Genomic DNA, 27,986 nt, shown 5'->3' on the forward strand with positions numbered 1-27,986 from the left:
TGCAAGAACAAATATTCAGTTCCTACTATGTTAGGGAGCTGTACATTGTGTATTTCTCATTTTAATTTTCACAACCAAAGATTAAGGTATTATTTCTGATACTCCATAACTTTTTACACACCTCTCCCCTTCCCCAGAAAACTAAGACCATAACAGGTTAAGTGGCTTACCCAGTGCCTCATGGTTGTCAAGTGGTCAGGAGGAGTAAACAACAGGATAAGTGACAATCCAGAAAGGAGGATAAATTTGTATTCACTGCCATATGTCTAGCCTATGACCAAAAAGGACATCTCCTTTCCTGCTCAGCCTCCTTGCCCTCAGCCCTGGAGAGGCCTTCTCTGTTCAGTAACCTCTCCTCCTTTTCTCTCTGTGGTATAGGTTGGCTATCAAGCAGGGAGCAATGGCCAGCCCCTTCCCTCGCAGTACATGAATGATCTGGACAGCGCCTTGGTGCCGGTGATCCATGGAGGGGCCTGCCAGCTTAGTGAGGGCCCTGTTGTCATGGAACTCATCTTTTATATTCTGGAAAACATCGCATAAACAGAGAAGACTTCATTTTTTTTTTGTTCAGACTTGTTGCAACAGCAGTCATACCCAAATCATTTGCACTTTAAAACTGGAAGATTAAGCTTTTGTTAACACTATTAATGGGGTGGGGAATAGGGTGGGAGTGGGGGTTTGGGAGACGGGTGGGAAAGGGTGGTTGGGGGGACAGATGTTCCATAATTCTAAGTCTTCTATGCATTGTCCACCAAGAAGATCTGGGCAGCTTCTGTTCCTGCACAACAGTTATGCTATCCTTGCAGCTAATCCCATTCTGTTACTGTTTAGACAAGAATTCCGCTCCTCTCTCAAGATTTACGTATGGTCATGTGCTCAGAAATGCTCAAATGGGTACAACCATCACCAAGGGTGGGATGGGAGGGCAGAGGGAAATAAAATATGAAGCATCAGTTCTTGCACTCTTTGTACAGAATTGATATAAAAAGGATAATTCCACACTGATCTTGTCCCAGTTACATCACAGCTGTTTATCAAGTAGAAGTCACACTTAGATTTTTGTTTTTACCAGATTATTCACTGAAGTGAATCAAAGACTCAAGGGCTTAATCTACTCTTCTAGTTTCAGAAAGGCAACTCAGTGTAAATGTCATATGGAGAGCAGAGCTGAGTTCAGGATTGCTGGAGATCTGCCCGTGTGGATGGCAGGTATTCAACTGGGTATTTCTGTGAATGCTGATGGAATACGCCCAGGACATTTTTAGTTATAAATACTGGAGGAATTTAAAAATGCATTTTATTGAGAAATAATTTAAACTTCTAGGAAGTTGCAAGTACAAAAAAACCCATGCACACTTTACCCAGATTCCCCTCTTGTTCACTTATTAACATTTTGCCCCATTTGATTTGTCAGGGTTTCTCTCTCCCTTTCTCCTTCTCCATAAAAAATTGAGGCATTTGAAACTGGCCGGGCGTGGTGGCTCAAGCCTGTAATCCCAGCACTTTGGGAGGCCGAGGCAGGCAGATCACAAGGTCAGGAGATCGAGACCATCTGGCTAACATGGTGAAACCCCGTCTCTACTAAAAAAATAAAAATAAAAAATTAGCCGGGCATGGTGGCGGGCGCCTGCAGTCCCAGCTACTTGGGAGGCTGAGGCAGGAGAATGGCGCGAACCCGGGAGGCGGAGCTTGCAGTGAGCCGAGATTGCGCCACTGCACTCCAGCCTGGGCGACAGAGCAAGACTCCGTCTCAAAAAAAAAAAAAAAAAAAAAAAAAAATTGAGGCATTTGAGAGTAAATTGCATACATCATAGGCCTTTACTCCTAAATGCTTATTTCCTAAAAATAAGGATATTCTCTTACACAACGGTAGGACAGTTCTCTACTTCAGTAAGACACTGATTTGATACGTTAACCTGGCATCTGCCCAATGATGTTCTTTGTAGCATTTTTTCCCTCCAGTAAACCTTCCAGTATAGAATCAGACATGGCTATGGCTGTCATGACTCGTCTTGATCTTTTATGTCATTGATATATTTTTTTTTTGAGACGGAGTCTTGCTCTGTCACCCAGGCTGGAGTGCAGTGGCGCAATCTCGGCTCACTGCAATCTCCGCCTCCCGGGTTGAAGCAATTCTCCTACCTCAGCCTCCGGAGTAGCTGGGACTACAGATGCCCGCCACCACCCCCAGATAATTTTTTTGTATTTTTAGTAGAGACAGGGTTTCATCATGTTGGCCAGGCCTGACCTCAAGTGATCCGCCATCCTCTGACTCCCAACTCCTGACCTCAAGTGATCCGCCATCCTCTGCCTCCCAAACTGCTAGGATTATAGGCATGAGCCACCGCACTCAGTCTCATTGATATTTTTGGTGAATGTAGCCCCCCCAACCCTGTTTTTTTTTTTTTAACAGAAAACAACTCAGTTTGATATTTCCTCATATTTAGAATCAGTTTATGTGTTTTTGCCCGTAATGACTTGATAGCCATCTGCCCCCTCATTGAAAGTGGTAAATCTCAATCACTTGGTCAAGGTGTTGTCCAACTTCTCTGTATATCCGCCTACCTGGAGCTTATAACCAGTATATGTAGACTTTCAGACCATGCAAATATCTTGCCTATGAAAGTGTCCTGTTAAATTAGCATGCATTGATGTTTCTTACCTGCACTGATCTTTTACTATGATGTTTGCAAAACGATTTTCCAATTCTAGCGCATTCTCCAGCTTTACAGGTTGCATTTGGTAATCTACTATAAGCAGAAGCCCTTCCTTCCCAATTTATTCATTTAATTTTCATTATACACTCATGGACTGTTTTGTTTTGTTTTGAAACAGTGTCTCACTCTGTCACCCATGCTGGAGTGCAGTGGCACAATCTTAGCTCACTGCAGCCTCAAACTTCTGGGCTCAAGCAATCCACTCACCTTGGCCTCCCAAAGTGCTGGGATTACAGGTATGAACCACCAAGCCTGGCCTTTTTCAGTGGTTCCAGTTCATTATTTTGGTGCACAAATGATCTCAGCTTTAGCTAGACAAGAGACTCTTCAAGCTGGCTCCTACATCCTGGTGACATGCTATTTTTTTTTTTTTTTTTTTTTTTTGAGTACTTCCTTTTTATTTCTATCCTAACAAGATGCTTCAGGCTTATCTTGTGCTTATCCTGCCCTAGCCCTGGAATCAGCCATTTCTGCAAGGAGCCCTGGCTTCTTTTAATGGGAGTGGTATTAGAAACCAAAATCTGGTTTATCCATGATATGTGTGATGCACTCTGACCTTTTTCTGTTTCATTAAAAATTTATTTTGATCTTAGACCAAATGGATTCCACAATGCACATTTTGAAAATACTGCTTTAGGGCAATGAACTCCATTGTCACTGGCGTCTTCTAAAAGCCAAGGCTAAACTAGTTTTTCTGCAGTATTAGTACAGCTCCAAGAATTCCCTGGAAACTAGTGCAGGCTTCTGGGACAGCGACAGGCTGCTCCCCAGTGGCTAGTGCTGGGTTTAGCACGAGGCAACAGCAGGCTGTGGAGCTGTGTTTGCGGCGGCAGCTGTTTTCCAGAGGCCTAAAGGCCTGGCCTGGGAAATGTCTGGGTAGGTTCATCCTGCTCTCTGAGGTGGGAGCTTATAGTCGACATCTGCCTCTCCAAAGGTTTTACCGATGGTGGCTGCACAGAACTCTTACTGTGACCTTTCCCACAGGCTCAGAGGTACTCAGAGCTTCTAAGGGGGAAGCGTGGCCCACAGAGCAGCAGCTTCTCAGGACTGAGCCCTGGGAACCACTACCTCCAAACCTGACAAGAATAGGAAGCACTTGTTAACAGGGGCAGGTTATTTTTGGTCTAATAGCCAGCTTTGTCTGAACATACCTCAAAAGTTTGGAACTTCTACAGGGACTGGTCCTGTTTTCCTGTGGTTTACCTTCCTGCTTGCCATTGTAATTATTTATTCTGGTTCAGTGCAAGCTTTTAAATTCTCCCACTAAGGACAAACTCTGGCCCTCAGATCCTTTCTCAGCTGCATCAAATGTCCTGTGTTTAGTAAAATCATTTGTGGAATTGGGCATAAAATAGCCAATGCTAGTTAATTGTTTTCCTTGTTTATCCTTGCTTTTATACAGTGTATATTGTAAGAATTATATATAGCAAGGGGCTGAACCACCACATTTCGAAATAGGCAAATTTTCTGGATTGTAAACTTAAAAGATTGAGATACAGCGATCCTTCTATACTGAAGAGGAATAGAATTGCCATTCTGGTAATTTATTAAATTTTTAAAAATTATTAAATGCTTACCAAATGCTAGGCAATGTATTTTTATCAACATCTTCTGAGGAACTACTGGACTTTAGGGCTACAGATTTGAAATTATGCTTCTGTAAATTCCCACGTCTTGTCTTCCCCCAGCCACAGTGGTTCCTCAACACTGGTGGGCCCAAGATTTTCAGTTAAATTTACCTCTAGATAACTGGTCACCTGGGAAATAATTTATGCATTTAACACATTTCAAACAACAATCAACCTGCTGAACATAATTTCTGGAATTAGCAAGTTTGTAATGATGTTTCTTTTTTTTTTTTTTTTTTTTCCTTGAGATGGAGTTTTGCTCTTGTTGCCCAGGCTGGAGTGCAATGGCACTATCTCGGCTCACTGCAACCACCGCCTCCCGGGTTCAAGTGATTCTCCTGCCTCAGCCTGCACAATATCTGGGATTACAGTCATGCACCACCACACCCAGCTGATTTTGTATTTTTAGTAGAGATGGGGTTTCACATTGGTCAAGTTGGTCTCGAACTCCTGACCTCAGGTGATCCGCCCACCTTAGCCTCCCAAAGTGCTGGGATTACAGGCATGAGCCACCGTGCCTGGCCGGTTTCTATTTTTATAATGCAAAAATAATAATAATGGCAATGGGAATTCAGGGATTGTATGTAGTCAGAAGGGCTAAGGAGTGGGGAGAAATGATGCCATTTTAGAGCCTGGGCAGCTGAGGCAGAGAAGAAACAAATCCGTCTGTGGAGCTGACCCAGGTGCAAGCTCCCAGGATCTGCCAGTTTCAGTCGCATGGTTTCATCCTGAAAGCAGCTGCCCTTACTTAAGGGACAAAGTCTTTTAGGAGCTGCCCACAAATACTTGGGAAACAAGGCTTCAAAATCCAGAAGCAACAATGCAAATTTCAGAATGGTGCTATGAGAAAGGAAAAATGTTAGAGTCACAAGAGTTTGCCCTTTAATTGTAAGCAAGACTTCGTGATTCTAAAAAATTTCCGTAGTTTATTCAGTTCGCTAATTCAGAAGAAAGTGTGCATTGCATGAGATCAAAGAATTGAAAATTTTAAAATGATTTGGGTTGTAGCTGGCTCCGAACTGCAGGTGAGTCACTAATCTCCAGTGTTTGGTTACTGTATTTGTGTTTGTTTTGAGACAGAGTCTTGCTCTGTCGCCCAGGCTGGAGTGCAGTGGTACAGTCGAGGCTCACTGCAACCTCTGCTTCCTGGGCTCAAGCGATTCTTGTGTCTCAGCCTCCCTAGTAGCTGGGATTACAGGCGCTGGCCACCATGCCCAGCAAATTGTTTTTGTTTTTAGTGGAGACAGGGTTTCGCCATGTTGGCCAGGCTGGTCTTGAATTCATGACCTCAGGTTATCCACCTGCCTCAGCTTTCCAAAGTGGTGGGATTACAGGCATGAGCCACTGTGTCCCGCCTGTTTACTATATGTGGATAAATCTCAGGACAAGATGAGGCTGGGACAGGCTCCTCCCACTACCAGTGACACATGCATGCCTTTGGCTACAACAAAGGCCTTTTAAGAACTTCAGTCTCCAAGTCTGGTGGGAGGCTTTGTCTTGCCTCCTCAGCCTGGAGGTTCTGTTTTGAAAGAGCAAAGAAGCAGACTGAAATTGAATGGGTTGCAAAGGAGAAACCTTTAGAGCCATAGAAAACTTTCTATCTATAGAAATAGGCCATTTCCAGCAGAGGCCTGAATTTAGAAACTCCTAGAGCTGGCCGGAACTTTAGAGGATAACCACAGTGTTCCCTAACCCTCTTAAAGGGAAGCACTGGGTTGGATACACACCCTAAGGGGAGCAGGTTGGGTCAGGAACCCTTCCAGCTACCTTTCTTTGCTCTATAGGTCATCTTATGAAGGCTAAACACCCTCCTTTTCATTCTAGATTATTGCTGTGTTGCATACACGTGACTGCAATTAAGTGTTAAATCTTACATCTGTGTTAGTTTTGGTAGCTCACTTCTGATAAGATTGGCCAGCCGGGTGCGGTGGCTCACGCCTGTAATCCCAGCACTTTGGGTGACTGAGGTGGGCGGATCACGAGGTCAGGAGTTCGAGACCAGCCTGACCAACATGGTGAAACACTGTCTCTACTGAAAATACAAAAATTAGCCGGGCATGGTGGTGGGTGCCTGTAATCCCAGCTACTCAGGAGACTGACGCAGGAGAATCGCTTGAAACTGGGAGGTGGGGGTTGCAGTGAGCTGAGATCGTGCCACTGCACTCCAGCCTGGCTGGCAGATACTCTGTCTCAAAAAAAAAAAAAAAAAAAAAAAAAATTGGCCAGAGGGCTCCCGGGGAAAAAGAAGTCACTTGTGTGTAGTTCCCGCTCTGTGACCCACTAAAAGCTCTGCGTTTAAGGGCAGGGAAGCATGGTCCAGCCCTGTTATCCCCCAAAAGGACACACATACAAAGCTCAGTTGTTGAGCTGTGCTTATGCAATACTATAGTGATCACTAAGCTGAATGTATATTTGCTTCACTTCTAACCTTTTTTAAAAGTGATCTTGAGGAATGCTTTGTTGATCTTGAATTAATGATTCAAAAAGGGGGTGGGGGAAGATGGGGTATTTCTAAGAAATGTAGAATATTTCAGTTTTGAATATTAAATCTATTACAACTACAAACCCCTTCATAGTCTCCATCCATTCAGAAAAACAAAGCCAAAGGAGAGTTTCTTGGAAAAAACTAAGGAAGTTCCCCAGGTTAACCAGCTGAAGAGGAAAGGCTTTCCCTGCCCTCTCTCAAGAGGAAGCCACAGCAGCCATTTGTCACGTTACTACTACCCTGGCTTTTAAAAAGTGACAGGGAGCAGGACTTTTGTTTAGGACTTTGATGGATACTCTGTGTAGTTGAGTATAAAATCCCTACAATGAGTTAGACTTAGTTTCCTAAATAAATAAACATGTCTACATAAAATTTTATATATATATTTTTTCTTCCAGTTAACAGTCTTTTTTCTTGGGTGGGTGGACCAAACCCAAGATCCAACCTTCCCCTTACTTCCCACCAAGTAGTACCAAAAACAAACAAACAACTTTCCCCCTCCACTAAGTCCTTAGGGAAGCAGGAAGGCTAGTGCAGCAGCTGTCAGGGATAAAGGCACAGGCAGAGCTGGGGTGACGGAGTTGTCTGGGACAGGCTACCACTGGCCCACTGGAGTCACGGAACCCTGACATCACCCTCAGTAGGGGAGGTTCCCGATCACCCTCAAGTTCTCTCATCCCATAGTTACATATCTATCTTTTAAAGGCACATCTAGAAGTGGTGCAACTGGAGGCAGGTGTAAGCTGTACACAGTTGCCACGCAGGGGTTAAGGGGCTGCAGGACTCCTCCATGGTACAGAGGAACGAAGGTGTCCTTGCCCTCTTCCAGACTGGGGGCAGGGGGGGACAGCGGGGAGATGGGCTCCTGGAACCCAGCCTGTTTCTGTAGAGGCCCCAGAGGGGCCAACAACAGGAAAGACTAGGGTTGTGGTCAGTAGCGCACATGCTTAACAGGTCTTTGGTGCTTGGGTAGCAGCATCTCTCTTATGTACAAAGGCTTCTGAAGCCAGCAAAGCTGGGAAAGTCAACTCCTGCGCAGTTGCGGCCTGACTCCTCTCCTGGTGCTGGCCATCGGCTACACGGGTGCAAAGCACAAGAAGTCAGTCTAAACTGCAGTGAAAACACAAAGATTTTAGAAAGGGTTTCCTAAAGATAGTTAAACCTTGGAAGGTTACCTTCTTTTCCCAGTTCTACTAAGGAACATCAGAAACTCAGCCCATAAGCCCTACCCAACAGTTTGGCCTCTTCGTCTTTCTCACAGATGAGAAACTCCTAGGTTTTCTCTCCAGATATGAGTTGAGTAGTTGAGTAAAAGGAGGGGGCAAAGGTTCTGAAGGCCCAGAGAACTGCCCACCTCACAAGCCTCTGGGCTCCAGAACCAGCCAGTTCTCAGTGACCATCTGCACATCCTGGCCACTCAGAGGCTCCCGCAGCCTCACCTTCACCTCCAGCTTCCCCCCGGTGGGCTTCCTTCCATCCAGGACCTGTGAGGACCACAGAGAGGGAGATGGTAACTAAGGGGACAGAGATGGGGAGCAGGCAGGTCCCTACATTCCCAGGAAAGAAGTGAGAGGAGCTAAGATGTCCTGTAGCATGAACATAGGAATCTCCATTCATGACAACCCTACCCTCCCAGTATTTGGAGGAGGAGGTGGTGGTGGTTTTACGTGAGTCTTATTTAAAAAGTAATAAATAAATCTAGACAAGCATCCTAGAGCTCTGTTCATTTTCTCCTCCATCCCCACAGCAACTTCTGGAAGAAACATTGGCTTGAAGAAGCAGCCTTCCACTGACCCAAACCCTCACTTCACAGATGGCCAAGAGAGAGAAGCAGATGACTCTATGTGGCAGTCAGCACTGGAACCCCACGCCTAGGGTTCCTTCCCATTCACCACGCTACTCCCTCTTCTGGGCAGAAGATGAGGCAGTTAGGGCACAAAGCAGAACGACAGGCCCAAGAAGTCCAACCACCCTCAGTGGCTCCAATAGAGACCAGGGCCCACATAAGAACAACTTCCCCAGGCAGGTAGTAGGGGCAGGTGTGCTGCAGTGGGAAGAGCTCCAGCCTACATAGGTTATCAGTAAGGAGCTGGCCATAGCTCTGCCAAGGACACACCATATGAGCTTACAGAACCCCCTTTCCTCTCGGACCTGAGTTTCCTCATTCGCCAGAGGCAAGGTCGTATAGTCCTTGCCTATGGAATCCATTGAGTTCATGGAAACAAGGAGGCTGCCTTCTCCTGGGTCCTGAGATTTCTCAGACCTTCTGAACCTCTCCATCTGTGAAATGAGGATTCCACCTACTCTAAGCACACTTGTGGAGAATTTCAAATTAAGTAATGAGCATGAAAACCTACAACAAAGTGTGGCGTTCAGTGCATATTGGCTCTTCTCGTACCAACCCCTTTGGCTTGCCCACACCCCAGCCCCTACCTCCACAATTTCTCTGATCTCACACTCATTCTCCAGCCGCTCCAGTTTCAGGTGTGCTGTGCCAACCAGCTTGTCGCTTCTGAAGAACGACCTGGGGAGCCAAGAGGCAGCAGAGGATTGGACTGGGCAGGGAAGGCAGGAATGTGCTGGCTGAGCCCATACAGGGGCAGCAGTGGCAAATGCTCTTCCCTCCTCCCGGCCCGTGTGGCAGTGTGACCGATGGGAGCCTCACCCTTTGTGGAAGATCTCAAACTTGATGCCTTTGCTCTGGATCACCCTCTTGAAGCCCCGGTGGTTTCGGTTGATGTTTAGTTTGAAGAGTTGGTCAAATTCTGGCAAAGGGGGAGAAAGCAAGGAGGGGCTTGGCTCTCGGGATTTCCTGAGGAAGTGGAAATGGAGGCCCAGGGCTGGCTGCCTTCCCCCGATCTCTCCACCTGCATTTTGGGGTGACTGCCTCCAAAGGGTGGTAGAGCATCGAGGTCCTGGCCTTGGAAGTGAGTTTTTGTACTCTTTTTAGACATAGATTATAACAAAGTAGGAAAGACTTGGAATTGGGATACAGAATTCCTGTGTTCATATCCCATTTCTACCACTTCCTTGCCGTGAGGCCCCAGGCAAGTCCCTGCACCTCTCTTCGCGTTTCTCCAACTACAGAAGAGGCATGTTAACAGCACCTTTATCTCTCAAGTGGGGTGGATCAAGTTAAGGGCATAGATGGGAACCCACTCTGGAAACACCAGTGCTGCCCACACACTGAGGGAGGAGAAAGAGGCCCACGTGTGGCCCTCACCTGGAGAGTTTGTGTTCTTCACCACAGCTGTTTTGCTTTTTTGAGCCTGGTCCTAAGCAGTGAGGAGGGAGAAGTCAGGACAGCGTATAAACACAGAGGCACACAGGGCAGGCACTGCAGCCACACCTCCCAGGGATGGGAAGAAAGTGAGCACAGGGTCCTGGAATGCAAGGCGGGTTTCAGAGGATCCTACTTCTACCTGAACCTCACCGAGTTAGGGTAGTGAAACTCAAACCGCACAAAAGCATCCAGGTCATCGGGAGTCACCCCTGGGAAGGAGAAAAGGGAGTCAAGTCAGAGGGAGTGGCCAGGAGCCTAGCACTTGGAGTGGAGTGTCCGGGCAAGAGCCTCCTGGAGTAGGGGTGGCCCTAGGGTTACCTGGAGGGGCTGGGAGGTTCATTCCCCGGACAATGATCAGATGCATTTCTGTGCTGTTGAGTTCTGAGAAGATCCTAGAGCCAAGAGGGAAGGAGAAAATGCTCAAAAGTGAAGGACAGTGGTGGAACAAGGTCCCTTCTTCCAGGGCCTGTCTGCCCAGCTGGGTGGTGACAGGAGGGAGGGAAGGCAGAGCTGGTATGCAGACCTTGGTCTCTGACTTCTGGTCCGGAGCTCTTTCCACAGCACCCAGACAGCTGTCTGCTCTCCACTAGCATGCACCCTGTCCTACTCCTCAGCAGCTCCAGTGCCCACAGCGGGGCCAGGGTTGGGAAGCCTCACTAAAGGGGAGAAGTCTCTGGCCTGGGCTCCCAGCCTCCTGCCCCTCCCTGCCTGGAGCCCCTGTTTCCCTAGGCCATGGTACCTCACAGTCTGGAATGTCTTCAACTCAAAGTGGTGGCTGGGAGGGTCGAGGCCCTGAGCCTGGGCCAGCTGCAGGATCTCCAGCTGTTTCTTGCAGTCCTGAGCAAGCTTCTCAAATCTGACAGGGATGGGTATGTCAGCATGATGGTGGATTTTCTGCTCCCCACCCCATGAGCCCAGCCCCAGCCCTTGCACTTACCGGGTGGTCTCAGCCACGTTGCCCTGATGCATGAACTGGTTGGAGAACAGCAGGCACTTCTGAAAATAGAGGCCCAGAGTGACTGCCGAGCCCAGAGCAGGACCTGCCTCAGTTGGCATTCAAGGCTAGACTTCTCAAAGCTTCAACTTTCCTCTGTAGCTTCACCTCTCTCCTCCCACAACACAGCCCCAAGGGCACTACTCCCAAGTCCCACCACGTTTCTCTGCCTACACTTTTGCCATTTTCTCTTCTGAGGACAGCCATTTCCCAAATTAGCAACTCTTTCCATCAAAACCTAACTCAGACATCCCCTCAGAAGGCAGCCTTTCCAGAACAGGTGGCAGTTCAGATAGATACATACATAAACATACATGCACATCACAATGTTCTTTCCCTCTTCTCTGTTGTTTGAACTCTGTACCACCCCGAAAGAGGGGTATTAACCCATCTCACAGATGAGGAAAATGTAGTTCAGAGAGGGAAGTGCCTTGCCCAAGTCACACAGCGAGTAAGTGGAAGAGCTAAGAATTTGAGTCCAGGGCCGTGTGGTCTGAGCTCCAGGTCTTCCTCCACGGGGAGGCTGTGGGCACAGAGGGGAGGAACAGACGAGGGGCCTGCTGACCTCTTGTTGCTCCAGAAGCATTTTTTGCAGCTGGGCATACACCTCCTCTGCCTTCTGGGAGAGTCGCAGGTCCTCGTGGTGGATGAGGATGAAGTCACCCTCCTCATCCGTCAAGGGCGAAGGCACCTACCCAGGTTACAAGGCCCCTCGGGCCCCAAGAGTCAGATTACTCCTCTACCAAGTCCAACAAAGGCAGGAACCCAAACTAAATAATTCCTCAGCTTCTACTAAAGTCCAGTGATGACAACTCATCGCCTCCCATTCTATCCCAAGATAACACTCTTGCCTCCCATGGCCTGGCCCAGTCTTGTCATCTCTGACCACGGGCAGCCCACCTTCCCTTCTCCTGGTTTCCTTTGGGGCCGTGACATAGAGGGGTATGAGCAAAAGGCCCTTTCCCAGCTGTCATCATGTCCTGTCCAAACCCCACCTCATCCCAGAAGCTGCCCTCGTTCACAGCCTGTCAAGCCCGCCAGCCACCTTCTCCGCCTAAGAAGTCCTGGTGGTTAACCAGGTGGGACTCACCTTGGACAGATCAACAGGTCTGCCAGATCGGGCTTGGATGATCTGAGCCTCAAGACATTTGGCCACCCGCAGATGGGCTTTGGCCTGCTCCAGGTCCTGGCTGCGCTTGGCCTGCAGGGCTGCCCGCTGGTACTGCAGTTTCCGTGCCTCCAGCAGTGCCAGCTGCTCCCGCACTAAAGGGAGAAGGCCACTGGTTAGGGCCACACCTGCCCTCTCTAGGCCCTCGGTTCTTCACCCTGCTTGTCCCCAACTCACCAGATGGACTCGGTGACTCCTTAGAACTTGAGGCCCTGGGCTCAGGCAGGCGCTGTGATGAAGGGACTGCGGGCCGTGCAGGTTTCTTGGCCACTGGGGCCTGTGCTGGGGGCTCACCCTGCAGGTGCCCAGAAGGCTGTTAGGAGGGGATGTCTTCCCCAGCATGGCCATGGCAGCTCCCAGACTTGGGCTGTCTTCCTAACGCTGTACTAAATTGCTGTGTGACCTGAGATGGGTGGCTTCTCTTCCTGGGCCCTAAAAGATCTGAGAGCTAGAAGCAGCCTCAGAAGCTCTCACATCTAACCTCCCCAACAGGAGAGAGACTGCAGGGTAATGGGGACAGAGCTGGGGCTCTGGGTTCAGAAAGACCTTGGTTTGAATCCTAGCTCTGCTATTTCCTAGCTGGGTGTCCTTGGGCAAGTTTCTTCTCTGTACAATGGAGGAAAGGATATGTACCTTATTGGGCTTGTTAGTATGGACAACAGGGTCTGGGTTTACCCCTCACCTGCTATTCTCCCCACCAGTCCTGGAGTTGAGCCCTCAACCAAACCTCATCCTCGTCTTCATCAGCCAGGGCTGTATCCTCTGCGGAGGCCAGTTTCTCTGCAGCTGCCAATGTCGCTGCCACTGCGTCCTCCTCAACACCCATAGTGGGCTCCAGGCCAGGGATCGGGGGAAATCCTGTGGGAGAGAGACGCATGGGAGGGGCAGGGAGCAGCCTCAGAGAAGCATAAAGCTACCCGGGGCCCTGTCTGGGGCACAGCTCTGCTAGGGCATGGCTGGGATGGATGGCTCCACAGCAGGGAGGCAGACGCATGAGAAGTCATCCCCACTGGCTGTCCCCTATTCCCTTCTTGCCCAGGGACCACCTCCTCACAGAGCCCCTAGGCCATGCCCCACTCACCTGGAGGAACAGGCAACTCAGCAAAGTTGACTTTCCGTCCTGTTCGGTGTGCTCGAATAGCATCTTGATATTGCTGCAAGGGAAGGAAGGGAGGGGCCTGTGGTCGGCAGCAGCCCACAGGCCCTCTGCCCAACATGACACACAGTGGAGCAAGGAGAGGGAGACTGGTGGGAAGACAGCAGCCAAGGGAAAAAAAAAAGATCCCTAAGGCAGCAAGAGCCCCAGAGAGACAAACAGATGAAGGTTCAGAAAAGACAAGGACTAGCCGGAGGACCAGGGAGACAGAGCACCCAGCCAGGGAAGAGGCCAGCACAGGCAGGGGCTGCATAGCCACGGGCCCACCTTGGCAATTCGCTCATGCATCCGAGCCTTGCGCTCGTCCCCACCACTCCGGGCCTGGATGCCCGCCTCGCGGTACTTGTTCAGCCTCTGCTGCAGGGCATCCAGCACTGTCTGTGACTCTGTAGGGGCCACTTGAAGGAAAGAAGGAAGAAGTGGGCATCAGCTCAGCCTGCCCCCCAATGCCTGCAGGTCCCCATGCCACAGTCCCACCATCCTGCCCTACCTGGGGTTGCTGGGACATCAGGGGCCATCACTGGCTGGACTCGCTCCACAGCTGGGGGAATGACTGAGGGTGCTGTGGGGGCCTGAGAAGCCTGCCGGGGCTCCAGATCTGGGGGACCCAGGGTAGAGATGTAGGTGGGAGGGCCTGGCCAGCCCCAGGCCTGCTACTCCTCCCCAACCCCACCACAGCCTGAGCAGATGCATACTGACCCTCAGGTGCCGGGGGCATGGCACTGAGATCCACAGGCTGCCCCTTCTCCAGGGCCTCCAGGACAGCACCAAATCTCTGCAGAAGTTGGAAAAGCAGGTGTGGGTGAAAGCCAGGGGACCCCAAGAGCCTGGGCTGAAACAACCCCCACTCAGGCCAATCTCACTCAATCTCAGTCTAGCTCCCTTTCTGAGCCTCAGTTTCCCCATCTATAAAATGAGGGTGGGTGCCCTGAGCCAGATGCCATACCTTCCCAATCCTCATGAGCTCTCGGGCACGGTCTAGCTCTCCAGCCCGCTTGGCACTGAGGGCAGCCACTTTGTACTCTCTCTGTCGGGATGACAGCAGGGCCCGCGGGTCCGGGTCTGAGTCTGAAACGGGCTGGGCAGAAACGCCAAGGAGGCTGGTCTCAGGTTGGGAGGGGTTGTCTATAAGGAAACAAACAGTCCCCAGAGAGCACATGAGGGTCACAGAAGAAGGTGCCCATGGACCTCACTGGCCTGAGGATGTCCTGGGGAGGATGTGACTAATGGTAATGAACAGTGGTGGCAAGCTGGGGACACAGGCTGTGGGCTATGACCCCAGGAACTAGAACAGGATTTGGGCATCTGCAGATACCTGACTCCAAGACGGGGGGAGCTGGAGGGTCTGCCTCAGGGCTCCTGTTGGCTGGTTCCTTGGGGGCCAGGGGCCGCTTTCCTAAGGCCACTGGAGGTGGGATCTCATCCTCATTGATCTTTCTGCCTCTCCTCACAGAGGCTAGCTGTGACTCCAAGGTCTGAGGGAGAGAACTGGTCCAGAAACCCAGCCAGCCATCTCAGCCCAGACCCTGCTCCAAGACAGGCCAGGGGTGGCCCCCTAACCCCCAAAGTCTGGTGGGGTGACCTCCCCTCCACTGGTGCAATCTCCACCAGCCGCCATTCATGCAGCCCCCTCCCCTGCCCTGCTCCCAGCCTAGCCCAACTCACCTTCAGGCCACGCTCACAGTGCCTGGCTTTGGCTGCTTCGCCTGCCTCCTTGGCACTGGCCACAGCCTCTCGGTAGTTTCGAATCCGTTCCTCCAGCAAAGCATGTAGACCCTGAGATGCTCCGGCCTATGAACAATTCAGCTAAGGGCCTGGCCACTCCAGGGCCTGCTAGGCCTACCATTCTCCCTCTGCAGAAGCTCCCCTAGAAGATGGAGCTCTGGGACTCCAGGAGACAGAAGAGCCTAAAAGCCTTAAGGCAGGAAGCAAAGGCTCACTGGAGAGGCCAGAGGCCAGAGGCCATGGCAGAGGCAAATACAGAGCCCCAATTAGTGGAAGCCAGGAAGTGGCTCCCGGGGGTGGTCTGGGAGAACAGAGAGGCCTTTGAGGCTGGCGGCCACGGAGGAGTTTCTTGTGCTCAGTTTCTGTTTGGGGCGGCTACTGGAGGAGGGTCCTGGAAAGGGTGACTGCAGCCTTGCTGTGCAGGCCAGGCCACACACGTATTATGTCTGGGCACACAGGAGCATCAGACGCACAGGGGCCCTCCTCCAGAACCCACCTGAGCTGCTGGGGCTGAAGCTGTCAGGAAGGCTGTCTGCACTGGAGGTTCAGTGTCTTCTAGGCCGTTCTCCTCAGAGCCGCCTGGGTCAGCTACCTCATCACCATCCAGGGGCTCAGTCTCCTGGTCCACACCTAAGACTTCCTGCAGCTCCGTCTAGGGAGACAAAACACAGCCCAGGAGCTTGGGGTCCTCAAGACCATACCCACGACAGGACCTGAGAGTAAAGGACCCTCTCTCTCAGCAATATTCCCTAACATCAGTCACTGTGCCTGAGTCCCCTTCACCAAAACATTTCTTTAATCTGACCGAGGATAGCCTTGAAAACAGTAATTACTCCAAATCTGAGAATCCCCAACTGCAGAGCTTAGACCAGAAGTCAAAGAGACACGCCACCCACTGTACAGCCAGGAGGGGCAAGCACTCACTCAGAGTCAGAGAACAGAGGGGCACCCCCAGCCTCCTCTCCACTGCCCTCTCCTCCACCAGGCCCAAGCTTGCCTGGGATACCAGCCTGGCAGACACACCAGCAGCTCTGCATCTTCCTCCAGCCCTTCCTCCTCCTCCTCCTCCTCCTCCACATCCTGCATACAGTCTGCCGCCAACTTCTCGATGTGGGCCATGGGCAGGGGGGCTGGGGGAAGAAGGTCACAACAAGTCAGCACAACTCAGATAAGGTTGGGGATGAGTAAAGGAGGGGCTTGGTAGATCCACCCAGGCAGAAATCCCCCTTCCCTCCCACAGCAGAGTCCCACCTGGAAAACTGTTCTTCCTTTAAGACCCAGTTCAAAAGACCCTCAACAGGGAAACCTTCCTCGGCCCCCCACCAAGCAACAAGCTGTTCCTTTCTCTGCACCTCCGCCTACAGTGGCCTGACATAGACATGGCCATCCACTCTCTCCAACCTCCAACAACACCTTTCACATCTGTAAAGATTTTCAAAGTCCAATTGAGCTTCAAAACAAATCTGCAAGATGGATAATATCCCCTTTTCATATACTGAATAAATTGAGAAACTTCCAACATTAATTTTCCTGTCACTGCAATCCTAGTAAGTGGCAGAGCTAGGATTCAAACCTAAGCTTGTGCCACCCCAAGGCAGGAGCAGTGAGCCCCTTCCTAGGTCCTCCCATTATCCTCAGCTCAGGGACACACAGGATGGTGGAGGATGATGGGGGGATTCTCTGAGGGCTCCTGGTGAAAAGAGAGGACGATTTAGACCTCCTGATCCTCCCAGGCCTAAAGTCTCTGTTCTCATCTGGGCTGTGGAGGGAGATTCCACTTAACTCACTGGACACAATTTCTATGTACTTCCTATGTACCCAGTTCATTCTGTGCTAACTGGGCCCCTACCCTACACCAATAACGTGGCTAGGGCTAAGGATGGGGACCTGAGTCAGTCTGAGAAACACATTTGTCCATAATGGGGAGGGGCCAGCCCAAGCCATGACACAAGGTGGGGAAGCAGGGCGAGGCCGCCTCTTGGTGGGAGTGCTGCAGAAGGTACATGGGTATTGGAAGGACCAGGGGATCTGGCTGGCTCCGTCCAGCTGCAAGGTACCACCAGCCTGTGCCCATCTTGTCCCAGCACCAAGCCCAGCCCTGTGTCCAAACTCACCCTGCCCCTTGGGTGCTGGCTTCTTGCCTGTGGTTTGTGCTTCCCCTGTGAGAGCCAGCAGCTCAGCTTCCAGGTCCTCATCATCTTCAGCCTCATCCATGCCCAGCAGCATGTCCTCAGGGCCAAACTCCATAAAGAGCCCCATCTGAGAGCAGAGCAGGACTCTTAGGAACCACACAACAAGCAGGGTAGAGCCCAGCTCCAGAGCCAGACTTGGGGCTCTCCAAGTCCCAATCAGTGGCTCCTTCAGTCTGTGAGGCCCAATGTGCAGAAAGAAACTGAGGCCTGCAACATTACTCCTTGAGACACTTACCTTCCTAGGGACTCAACAAAAAACCCAGTAAGACCACACTGAAACTAAGACAGTCTTGTGAGAGAGTCAGAATTTAAAACACACTACCATTATTACAACTAACAGCAATAGCTGCCACGCACTGTTCTTAGCGTTCTATGTGATTATCTTAACTACCTCAGTTAATTCTCACAATTGTGAGAAGGTGGTCCTATTTTTTAAAACTCTGGTAAAACACATACAATATGAAATTTACCAACTTAACCACTGTTAAGGGTGAGTTCAATGGCATAAGGACATTCACACTATCCTGCTACCATCGCCATCATCCATCCACAGAACTGTTCTCATGTTGTGAAACAAACTTTCTACCCATTAAACATTAACCCCCCTTCCTCCCCTCCTTCCAGCCTCTGGTAAGCACCATTCTTCTGTTTCCATGCATCTGACTACTCTAAGTAGAGGTACATCTTTTTTTTTTTTTTCTGAGACACAGTCAGGCTCTTGTCATCCAGGCTAGAGTGCAGTGGCGCTATCTTGGCTCACTGCAACCTCTGCCTCCAGGGTCTAAGCGATTCTCCTGCCTCAGTCTCCTAAGCAGCTGGGACTACAGGCACATGCCACCACGCCCAGCTAATTTTTGTATTTTTAGTAGAGATGGGGTTTCACTATGTTGGCCAGGCTGGTCTCAAACTCCTGACCTCAGGTGATCCACCCACCTCGGCCTCCCAAAGTGCTGGGACTACAGGCGTGAGCCACGGCACCCAGCTCACATTCTGTTTTTATCCCAATGTTCAGATGAAACTGAGACAGTCTTGTGAGACAATCAGAATTTAAAACAAGCTCTTTGCGACTTGGGTCTATGCCCTTTACCCCACCTCCTTTCTTACCTGCCTTTTTAAAGACAGTAAAAATGGACTAAGAAGTCTCAAGACGTAGGCCCAGAAGAAATAAAGGAAGAAAACTGGAGAGGAGACCCCCCTGTTCTCCCACTTGGGGCACAGCCATCTGGCCCTAGGCAGTGAAGTCCTCCCACGGACTACAGTCCTCATGCCCTGGCATCCCTGGCTAACAAGCAAAGTTCTGACCCTATCTAAGGAACCTTTGAGAGCACTGAGGTCCCATCAGAACATCCTAAACTGTGGTGATTCCTGAACCCTCTCCCCACTTGTATGTGGCAGAGACGAGTAGGAGGGTGTCTAAGGACTCTGCCACCTCCAGGAGGCATTGCTCCGTCTCTGAACTAATGGGGGAACTACACGTGATCCAGTTTGCCTAAGCTGTCTAGGGACCCCCATCCCCAAACTGACCCAGTAGCTTAGAAGGCTAAGTTCCATACCTGCTTGGCAGCAGCCACTCCTTGGCCTCTGGCCTGAGGGCCCTTCCGAGGTCTTGGCCCTGGCATCATGGCAGCCTAGATACCTATGGAAGAGTTACAGAGATTCAGGCTGGAGTAGCCCATAAGCCATGCCCCCAACAGTGCTACCTGTGGTAAGGTGTGGATAGTAAACTCCCAAAGAAGGCAATGCTGAACACCAAAGGATGGGTTACCTTTAATTAAAGCACTGAAGCAGCACAGGCCATGGGAGGGATGGGGGATCACCTGTTAATGGGTTTACTGGGGAGTGTTCTGAACGGACTCAAATTTAAAAAGCACACTCAGGGAAGTACTCTAGGTTCAGGGTGGGTGGAAGGCTGGGTAGAATTCAGAAAGGTTCTAAAGCTGTGCTTATGGAAGTCACAGCTGGCTATTTAATTTTAAATTTTAATGAATTAAAATGAAACAAAGCTAAAAATCTAGTCCATCAGCCACAACAGACACATTCCAAGTGCTTAACAGCCATATGTGGTGAGGGGCTATGACCAGACAGCACACACACAGAACATTTCCATCATCCAAGGACATTTCATCAAAGTTCCATCTCACAGCTGTGCTCTGGAGAAAGCTGGCTCGGCATTCTGATTCCCATAAAGATCTCACAGTTATTCACAGGACCTCCTGTGTCAGACCTTGTGCTGGGCACTGGGAGCGCAGAAATGAATCTAAGACGGTCTCAGCCTTCAGTGACCATTTACAGGGTGGAGGTAGACTACAGGGGGTTGCCCCAGGGGCCATGGGTGCCCTGAGGTGACCCCTTCTTCAGCACTGGGAGAAAAGGCTCCTCCTTCGAGGCGGTGACGCCTGGGCTGAGTCACGCAAAGTTGGGGGAAAGAGGGGAATAGGATTCCAAGCCCAGGGAACACCTGACGGCTCTGAAGTGGGGAGCAGCTTGGCCTGTACAATGGAACCTGAGGCCTGGTATGACTGGGGCATGAGCAGTGAGGCCTGAATGCACAAACCGAGGTGCAAATGTGAGCAAGCAGCAGAACACGAAAACCTCTAGGCCGAAAAGCGTTTGGGCATTATTCTGAGTGCGCTGGGAAAGAAGTGGCGGGATCGGATCGGTGTTTCAGAAACCCCATTCTGGCAGCAAAGGGAAGGTGCACAGGAGGTAGGGGGTAAAGGCAGGAAGCCGGCGCATCTCGCCACAGCCCAGGCGGGGAGACCAGCTGACGGGCGTGGAGGCGGCGGGGAGCGGGCGGAGGAGCTGGCTGGCGCTCCGGGGGACTCTGAGTGTCAGATTTCGGGACTTAGGTGAGCGGCAGGGCCCCGGGAGTGACCCCGGCTCAGGTGAAAGCGAGGCCGGTCAGACACTCCAAGGCTGCGGCCCCAATGACAGGGCCAGGCCTCAGGAAAGGTGTGCAACAGAGTCCGTAGGGGGAGGCGACACGGGACCACCACTCCCGCGCTGCGGGACGCCGCCCTGCCCCGCCCGCGCCGCCTCCATCTACCCCGCGGTCCCCAGAGCTCCCCACGCCGAGAGGCGGGGACGCGGCATACCTCGCGGTGAATCCGAGCCAAACCCCGGCCTTGTCCCACCCGGCACCGCCCTGGGCTCCCGCGGGCCCTGGGCCGCAGCGGTAGCGACAGGAAGCGCCCGCCGGGGAGGCGGCTCGCGCGCAACACGTGACCCCACTGGCCGGCGGCGGGCAGTGCGCATGTGCACGGCTACGCGGGCGGGGGGGCTCCGACAGGTGACACCAGGGCGGGGTTCGCAGCGCGCATGCGCGTTCCGGCAGGTAGCGCAGGACGGGAACGCTGGGCGGTTCCGCCAGGGCGTCCACCGGCCGGCTCAAATGAGGTCGCTGCGCCCAGCCCTCGCCCACTTGCAGCCTCTCCACCGAACCTCCTCCCTCACTCAGCCCGAGGCGCTGGGCGCTCGCTCGCTCGCTGGACTTACCCCGCCTCCAGCCCTCGCCCCGCCCCACCGAGCAAGAGGGCGGGGCCTACCCAAGCTCCGCCCTGGAAGCGAGACAGGGGCGGGGCTCGCCTGCTTGTCCATGTCCTTTAAGTCTGGGGAAATGGAAATGGGGCCCACCATATTTTTCTTAATAATTCAGCACCTGAAAGTATCCTTTTCCGGTCCGTTGAAAACTTAAGACAGGCAGAGCTCGCTGCACATCTTAAATACTTTAGAAAGTCTACACTAAGTTCTCACTCGCCTACCTTGCTGTGCAATCAAATGGCATGGAGGGTATTAAGGAGAGAAACGGAGTGTACCCGTTTTCTGCCAAGCTTGTGTCAGTCACTTTTCATAATGGAGCTTATACCAGTTCTCAATCCTGCAAGATGGACATCATCTCTAGAAGAAACGGAGGCTCAGAGAGAATTATTTGCCCAGGGAAATACAAAACCAACCTCTTTAGCATCAGTAAATATGCTCTAGTCTAGTTTTCTAAGGAATGCACGTTTCTCCCTGCGGCTTGCAGAGTCCAGTTAACAAGAGATTGAGCTCAGGAGTCCGAGACCAGCCTGAGCAACATGGCGAAACCCTGTCTCTACAAAAATTTACAAATATTAGCTGGGTGTGGTGGTGCGTGCCTGTAGTCCTACCAACTGAGAGGCTGAGGCAGGAGAATCGCTTTAGCCCCGGAGGTCCAAGCTGCAATGAGCTGTCAACTGCACTCCAACCCGGGTGACAAGGTGAGACCCTGTCTCAAACGAAAACAAACAAAAAAACCGAGAGAGTAATGGGGAAGTGGCCAGATTCCCATCTAAAGTAACCACTTCGATTTTGGGGGGAAAGAGAAGGGCTTAAAAGGAAAATTTGATATGGGAAGCATGCAAGAATTGTACAGAGTACAACGTCTATGTGTCTCGTTCTGGTGGCTATCTCGGGTCCCAGCCTACCTGGAGCGTGGGCTGGTCTCATCTCCACAATGGCCCCGCTGTTGACTAGCCACCTTGAAGTAATCTTTGGAATTTTGCAACTGTGTCTCCAGGCTTGGTTTGTCTGTCTCAAGATTAGCCCTTGGAACTTCTAAGAAGGCAGATAATTAAATACTAGCATACAGTAAGATAAATGTGAAGGGTGTATATACAGTGAGAAGGGGAGGGATATGGGGTCTACTTTACGGCTAAGGGAAAAAGGCTTTTGCAGTTTGCTTCAAGGTTATATCCTGAAACCCAAGAGAAAGGAAAAAAAAGTTTTAAAATGTGTTTTAAAGTTAAACTGCTGGATTAGTTTCTTCTGTCTAAAACATTGCCATCTCCCCTCCTGCCTATGGCTTGAACTTTTAAATTATGTTTTGTAGTTAGCGGTTTCAAAGATCTCCCAGTTTACTTGGACAAAGGGCTTTTCCATCTCCTGATTGCTTACTTTTTTTTTTTTTTTTTTTTTTTTCTTGAGACAGGATCTCACTCTATCACCCAGGCTAGAGTGCAGTGGTGGGATCTCCGCTCACTGCAACCTGCACCTCCCAGGTTCAAGCAATCCTCTCACCTCAGCGTCTTGAGTAGCTGGGACCACAGGCACGTGCCACCATGCCCAGCATTTCTTTTTTTTTTTTTGTAGAGACATGTTTTTGCTATGTGCCCAGGCTGATCTCAAACTCCTGAGCTCAGGGGATCCACCCACATCAGCCTCCCAAAATGCTGGGATTACAGGCGTGAGCCACCATGCCCTGCTCGTTACCATTTTTAAATTGAGGTTTCACATCCATATTTCTCATTCCTTTTAAAATTATTTAAAGATTTTTATAATGAAACATTTAAGATATACACAAAGATACACAATATTTAACATTTACTAGAATGCAAGCTCCAGAGGGAGAAATTTTTTGTTGCTTCTCCAAGTGTCTCGTGTCTACAGCAGTGCATGGTACATAGTAGGCACTCAATAGTTCCTTGCTGTGTGTGTGAATTAACTACGTGGGCATCTATTACCAGTTTAAGGAAAAAAAAAAAAAAAACAGGTGAGCGGGCGCATCCCCGCGACCGCGCTGCCTCCCCGAGGCGGTTCACGTAAAGCCAGCGAGGCCCTGCCGGCCAGCCGGGAAGGAGGCATGGATATGGAGCTGGCGGCTGCCAAGCCTGGGGCCCGCGCCGCTGCCTAGCGCGTCCCGGGGACTCTGTGGGGACGCGCCCCCCGCCGTGGCTCGGGGACCCGTAGAGCCCGGCGCTGCGCGGATGGCCCTGCTCCCGCGCCCCGCGCTCACCCTCCTGCTCCTCATGGCCGCTGTTGTCAGGTGCCAGGAACAGGCCCAGACCACCGACTGGAGGGCCACCCTGAAGACCATCCGGAACGGCGTTCATAAGATAGACACATACCTGAACGCCGCCTTGGACCTCCTGGGAGGCGAGAACGGTCTCTGCCAGTATAAATGCAGTGACGGATCTAAGCCTTTCCCACGTTATGGTTATAAACCCTCCCCACCGAATGGATGTGGCTCTCCACTGTTTGGTGTTCATCTTAACATTGGTATCCCTTCCCTGACAAAGTGTTGCAACCAACACGACAGGTGCTACGAGACCTATGGCAAAAGCAAGAATGACTGTGATGAGGAATTCCAGTATTGCCTCTCCAAGATCTGCCGAGATGTACAGAAAACACTAGGACTAACTTAGCACGTTCAGGCATGTGAAACAACAGTGGCGCTCTTGTTTGACAGTGTTATACATGTAGGTTGTAAACCATATCTGGACAGCCAATGAGCCGCATGCAGGTGTCATTATGAGGAAAAAACCGATCTTTAAAGGAGATGCTGACAGCTGGTGACAGATGAAGACGGAAGAACATAACCTTTGAGAAATAACTAATGTTTTTACAACATAAAGCTGTCTTATTTTTGTGAAAAAAAGAAAAAAACAACGTAGTTGAAGCTACCTGTACATCTCCCATATTGCAACACCTCCCTTTCCCAAAGATGTACCCATTATCCTAAATTTAGTGTTTATTATTCCTGAGCATTTCTATTTTTATGTAGGTATTCTTAAGCAATACATAGTTTTTTTTTGCAAGCTTTTAAAAATTATATCATTGGTTACATACAGTGTAATTCTTCAACCTTTTTCTACTCAACCCTGTTTGTAAGCTTCGCTCAAATTGACATGTATACTGTTATCTAGGTAGCTGATTTTCATTTCTGTATATGATTCCATAGCATGAAAATAAGTCACTTTCCCAATGGCTTACCATTATAAAGAGTGCTATGAACTTTTTGTATATGACTCTTGGTGTACGTATGTGAATTTCTCTAGAGCATATACTTAGAATGGAATTGCTGGCTGCATTAGTCAGGTTTCTCTAGAGGAACAGAATAGGATATCTGTGTGTGTGTGTGTGTGTGTGTGTGTGTGTGTGTGTGTAGTCCCACAATAGGCTGTCTGCATGCTCTATTAACCATCACACTGGCTGATATGGTTTGGCTCTGTGTCCCCACCCAAATCTCATCTTGAATAGTAATCCCATAATCCCCATGTGTCCTGGGAGGGATCTTGTGGGAGGTAATTGAATCATGGTTTCCCTCATGCTGTTCTTGTGATAGGAGTGAGTTCTCACGAGATCTGATGGTTTTATAAGCACCTGGCATTTCTCTTGCTGGCACTCATTCTCTCTCCTGCTGCCCTGTGAAGAGGTGACTTTCACCATGATTGTAAGTTTCCTGAGGGCTCCCCAGCCATGAGGAACTGTGAGTGAATTAAACCTCTTTTCTTTATAAATTACCCAGTCTCAGGTATTTCTTCATAGCGTGAGGGCAGACTAATACACTGGCTCATACAACTTCTTGCATTTCCTAGGCTAAGATTCACCAAATAATCTTCAAAAGTCATTCTACCTCCATCAGCAGGGTATTGGGGTTCCAGTTGTTCTGTATAACCATAGAAAGGTTTTCTAATAGATGTGAAATGGTTTTGGTTTGCATGCCTCTTTTACTGCATGCAAAATGGATTTTCTCAGTCATTCGTGTTTCTTCTTTGGATGACTTATTTGTTATTTACCCATTGTTTTCTTTTTCCTTTTTTTTTTTTTTCTGAGACAGTCTTGCTCTGTTGCCCAGGCTGGAGTGCAGTGGCACGATCTTGGCTCACTGCAACCTCTGCCTCCTGGGTTCAAGCAATTCTCCTGCCTCAGCACCCCCTAGTAGCTGAGATTACAGGTGCACGCCACCACCCCTGGCTAATTTTTGTATTTTTGGTAGAGATGGGGTTTCACCATGTTGGCCGCGCTGGTCTCGAATTCCTGACCTCAGGTGATCCACCCACCTTGGCCTCCCAAAGTGCTGGGATTACAGGTATGAACCACTGCGCCCGGCCCATTTTTTCTTTTTCATTGCAGAAGTTTTAAAAATATTGATATTGATCCTCAATCCATTATATGTAATTATAAATATATATGTGAATATAGAAATACATTTTTGCTAAATGATTTGAGAATGAGTTGCAGATATAACACATCACTTGTAAATATTTCATTATGAATCTCCTAAAAACAGCATTCTCCTATATAATCACAAATTTATCATGCTCAGGGAATTTAACACTTACAAAATACTGTTGTCTAATACACAGTTAATAATAATGTTTATAATTGTTTATATTTCCTAAATCCAGGACCCAGTCAAGGTTTATATAGTGCATTTAGCTCTCATGTCTCTATTCTCCTTTGGTGTAGAATAGTTCCTCCATGTTTTATGTTTTTTTTCTTGTGATATTAGTATTTTCAATGAGTTGAACAGCTGCCTTGCAGAGTACTCCTCCCTCAATTTAGATTGTCTGATAATTTTCTCATCAATAAATTTAGGACAAGCATTTCTGACAGGACTAGTACACAGGTGAGGCTGTTTTTTTTTTCAGTACCTCATATTAGGTTTTATTTATTTTTTTTCAGACGGAGTCTTGCTCTGTCGCCCAGGCTGGAGTGCAATGGTGCGATCTCAGCTCACTGCAACCTCTGCCTCCTGGGTGGGTTCAAGCAATTCTCCTGACTCCCAAGTAGCTGGGACTACAGGTGACACCACCATGCCCGACTAATTTTTGCATTTTTAGTAGAAACGAGATTTCACCATATTGATCAGGCTGGTCTCGAACTCCTGACCTCAGGTGATCTGCCTGCCTTGGCTTCCCAAAGTGTTGGGATTACCGGCATGAGCCACCCACACCCAGCCTCAGTACTTCATGAGGTTTTAGATGTCCATTGCCTGTTGTTGGTTTCCATATAAATATTAGAATTAACTGCAAAGTCATACAAGAAACCTTGCCAAGATTTTGATTGGAATTGATTTCTATCTGGAGATTACTTGCATCTCTTTATTAGATTTATTCCTAGGAGATGGACATGGTGGCCCACACCTGGAATCCCAGCTACTTACGAGGCTGAGGCAGGATTACCTGAACCCAGGAGGTTAAGGCTGGAGTAAGCTATGATCCATTACTGCATTCCAGCCTTGTAACAGAGGGAAAAAATAAATATTTAAATCAATTTATTTCTAAGTACCTTATATTTTCTGTCACATATAAATCTTTTGTATTTAAAGATTTGTTTTGTTTTTATGGTAAATGGTACCTTTGTAAAAATTACACTTTCTAGCTATTTGTGGCTAGAGATTACTTATGATTTATATTATTTCCAGTAGTTCCTTTTCTATAAACTAAATTTTGTTTATATTATTCGAAACTTAAGACAGATAATGACATACAGTGAAAAGTCCTCCTCTAACTCCTAACCCTGGCCATCTGATTCTTTCCAGAGGTAATCAGTGTAATCAGTTTCTTGCATACTCTCTCAGAAGTATTTTATATAGATACAAGTAAATCGTGTACTTATATTTTATATATGTTACCATTAAATAAATGGCAGGCCTAGTAACAGAAATAAAAGTCACATGGAAGGACTATTGTAGGAAGGACAGTTTGGTTTCATAATCAGATGTTTGTAATGATTATAATGTAATAACTTCATAAACACTCAGGAAAAAGCAAATTATTTAATGGAAAATTCCAAAATACATGAGAGCCATTTCCATTCAATATACTTTGTTACAACAATTCCATGTACTTAGAAAAAGGAAATCAGATTCTCTGTAGACTAGCTGGGCAACATAGTGAAGCCCTGTCTCTACAAAAAATCAGCTGGGCGTGGTGGCATGTGCCTGTAGTTTCACCCACCTGGGAGGCTGAGGTTGGGGGGTCACCTAAGCCTGAGAAGTCAAGGCTGCAGTGAGCCATGATCGTGCCACTACACTCCAGCCTGGGCGACAGAGCAAGACCCTGTCTCAAAAAACAAAACCCAGCAAGACCACAGTCTTTTAACTTGTGAAGCCCCTTTACTCTTCTTTCAGTGCATACAGCACATCGTCCTGGCTGACGTTGAGCCGCACCCGAAGGAGCATATCATTCCTGCTGGGTTCCACAAGCAGGAGGCGACAGGAGCCCAGACGAGAACACACGGCCATGGTCTCTGACATGGTGGGGTATGGCAGCCCCTCCATTCTGCACAGTGCCACATGCTGACTATATATCTAGACACAAATAGCAAGGCAAAGGTTAAGAGGAAATACAATCCTGGGGCTTTTTCTGTTCCTTTCTTTCTTCATTTGGGAAAATCAGACACATGGCCCCCAGGATATCAAACACTCCAGAAGGCATCAGTTGGTGCCCCAGTGGTACACAAAATGCAGAGGCAGAATGGAATGCTAGCCTTGGAATCAGAAAACAGCAGGCCTGAATCCTGGTGCTACCATTTACCTAAATATGTAAACCTGGGCAAGTTACTGCACTCTTTTGAACTTCACTTTTATCTGTAAAATACACTGTACATCCCTTGTGAGTTAATGGATATAAAATGACTAGTAACTCTCACTGGTGATACAAATAGTCTTGTTTCCAGGGGCTGAGAGTTCCATAATTGAGATTGTCAAAATTCAAGTCAAATTTTACTACAAGGCCACTTGCCTTATCAGGTACAGTGAGCAAATGCCAAGGCATGACCCTTGGAAAAGCACAAAGGCCTAGAGAGAAAATTGAATAAAGAAATAAAGGGAGGCAGGAGGAGAGCTGGAAACATAGATTCCTACCCTAACGTTCTCAACTGGGTCAGCTAAAT

At 49.2% G+C, this 27,986-nt stretch overlaps 3 protein-coding genes and 1 pseudogene across 18 annotated transcripts in view; 2 read left to right on the forward strand and 2 right to left on the reverse strand.

The window, feature by feature from the left end:
* Positions 1 to 3,123, forward strand: part of ZFYVE9 (zinc finger FYVE-type containing 9) — a 202,677-nt gene extending 199,554 nt beyond the window's left edge. For 2 of the 4 annotated variants that reach the window (XR_010114760.1, XR_010114761.1), the window contains 2 exons: positions 379 to 1,209; positions 2,836 to 3,123. Coding sequence is in view for 2 of the 4 variants with exons in the window: in XM_055235227.2 (XP_055091202.1) it covers positions 379 to 540 (162 nt within the window). In the remaining 2 variants the exon portion in view is untranslated. Of the gene's footprint in view, positions 1 to 378; positions 2,014 to 2,835 lie in introns of those variants that run through there. The other 2 variants (XM_055235227.2, XM_055235228.2) reach the window with 2 other exon arrangements.
* CC2D1B (coiled-coil and C2 domain containing 1B) lies at positions 31 to 20,592 on the reverse strand. Of its 6 annotated transcripts, none has more exons than XM_063613841.1 (25): positions 20,444 to 20,592; positions 18,902 to 18,984; positions 17,271 to 17,415; positions 16,180 to 16,286; positions 15,653 to 15,808; positions 15,097 to 15,222; positions 14,747 to 14,906; positions 14,378 to 14,556; positions 14,131 to 14,206; positions 13,922 to 14,029; positions 13,699 to 13,829; positions 13,357 to 13,429; positions 13,003 to 13,133; positions 12,453 to 12,570; positions 12,198 to 12,370; positions 11,673 to 11,798; positions 11,051 to 11,109; positions 10,853 to 10,969; positions 10,432 to 10,505; positions 10,264 to 10,322; positions 10,054 to 10,105; positions 9,496 to 9,595; positions 9,264 to 9,354; positions 8,185 to 8,314; positions 31 to 522 (listed from the first exon to the last, which is right to left on the reverse strand). In XM_063613841.1, exons 2-24 carry the CDS (start codon positions 18,968 to 18,970, stop codon positions 8,186 to 8,188), a joined length of 2,559 nt encoding a protein of 852 aa, XP_063469911.1. In that variant the 5' UTR covers positions 18,971 to 18,984; positions 20,444 to 20,592; the 3' UTR covers positions 31 to 522; position 8,185. The 6 variants fall into 6 exon arrangements, with proteins under 6 accessions (XP_063469911.1, XP_055091211.1, XP_063469910.1 ...); XM_055235236.2 differs by lacking the exon at positions 31 to 522 and adding an exon at positions 7,198 to 7,905; XM_063613840.1 differs by lacking the exon at positions 31 to 522 and adding an exon at positions 7,198 to 7,940.
* Positions 20,593 to 20,643: 51 nt separating this feature from the next.
* LOC134731985 (group XIIA secretory phospholipase A2-like) lies at positions 20,644 to 24,011 on the forward strand (annotated as a pseudogene).
* A 2,843-nt stretch (positions 24,012 to 26,854) lies between these two features.
* Positions 26,855 to 27,986, reverse strand: part of ORC1 (origin recognition complex subunit 1) — a 33,632-nt gene continuing 32,500 nt past the window's right edge. For all 8 annotated transcript variants that reach the window (XM_055235232.2, XM_055235231.2, XM_063613837.1 and 5 more), the window contains exon 17: positions 26,855 to 27,402. In XM_055235232.2, the coding sequence (XP_055091207.1) occupies positions 27,208 to 27,402 (195 nt within the window). In that variant the 3' untranslated portion in view covers positions 26,855 to 27,207. The remainder of the gene's footprint in view (positions 27,403 to 27,986) is intronic.

Source organism: Symphalangus syndactylus, chromosome 19, assembly GCF_028878055.3.
Source record: "Symphalangus syndactylus isolate Jambi chromosome 19, NHGRI_mSymSyn1-v2.1_pri, whole genome shotgun sequence".
Taxonomy (NCBI): Eukaryota; Metazoa; Chordata; class Mammalia; order Primates; family Hylobatidae; genus Symphalangus; species Symphalangus syndactylus.

What these genes read in the sequence shown, in the direction of transcription:
- CC2D1B (XM_055235235.2), bottom strand. Translation starts at nt 18,970, where the DNA reads ATGATGCCAGGGCCAAGACCTCGGAAGGGCCCTCAGGCCAGAGGCCAA. An exon ending in AGCTCATGAGGATTGGGAAG is followed by an intron (nt 14,207 to 14,377) that starts GTATGGCATCTG and finishes CAACTTCTGCAG; the next exon opens with AGATTTGGTGCTGTCCTGGA. An exon ending in GAACCTCCCAGCCCCTCCAG is followed by an intron (nt 10,323 to 10,431) that starts GTAACCCTAGGG and finishes TCTCCTTCCCAG; the next exon opens with GGGTGACTCCCGATGACCTG.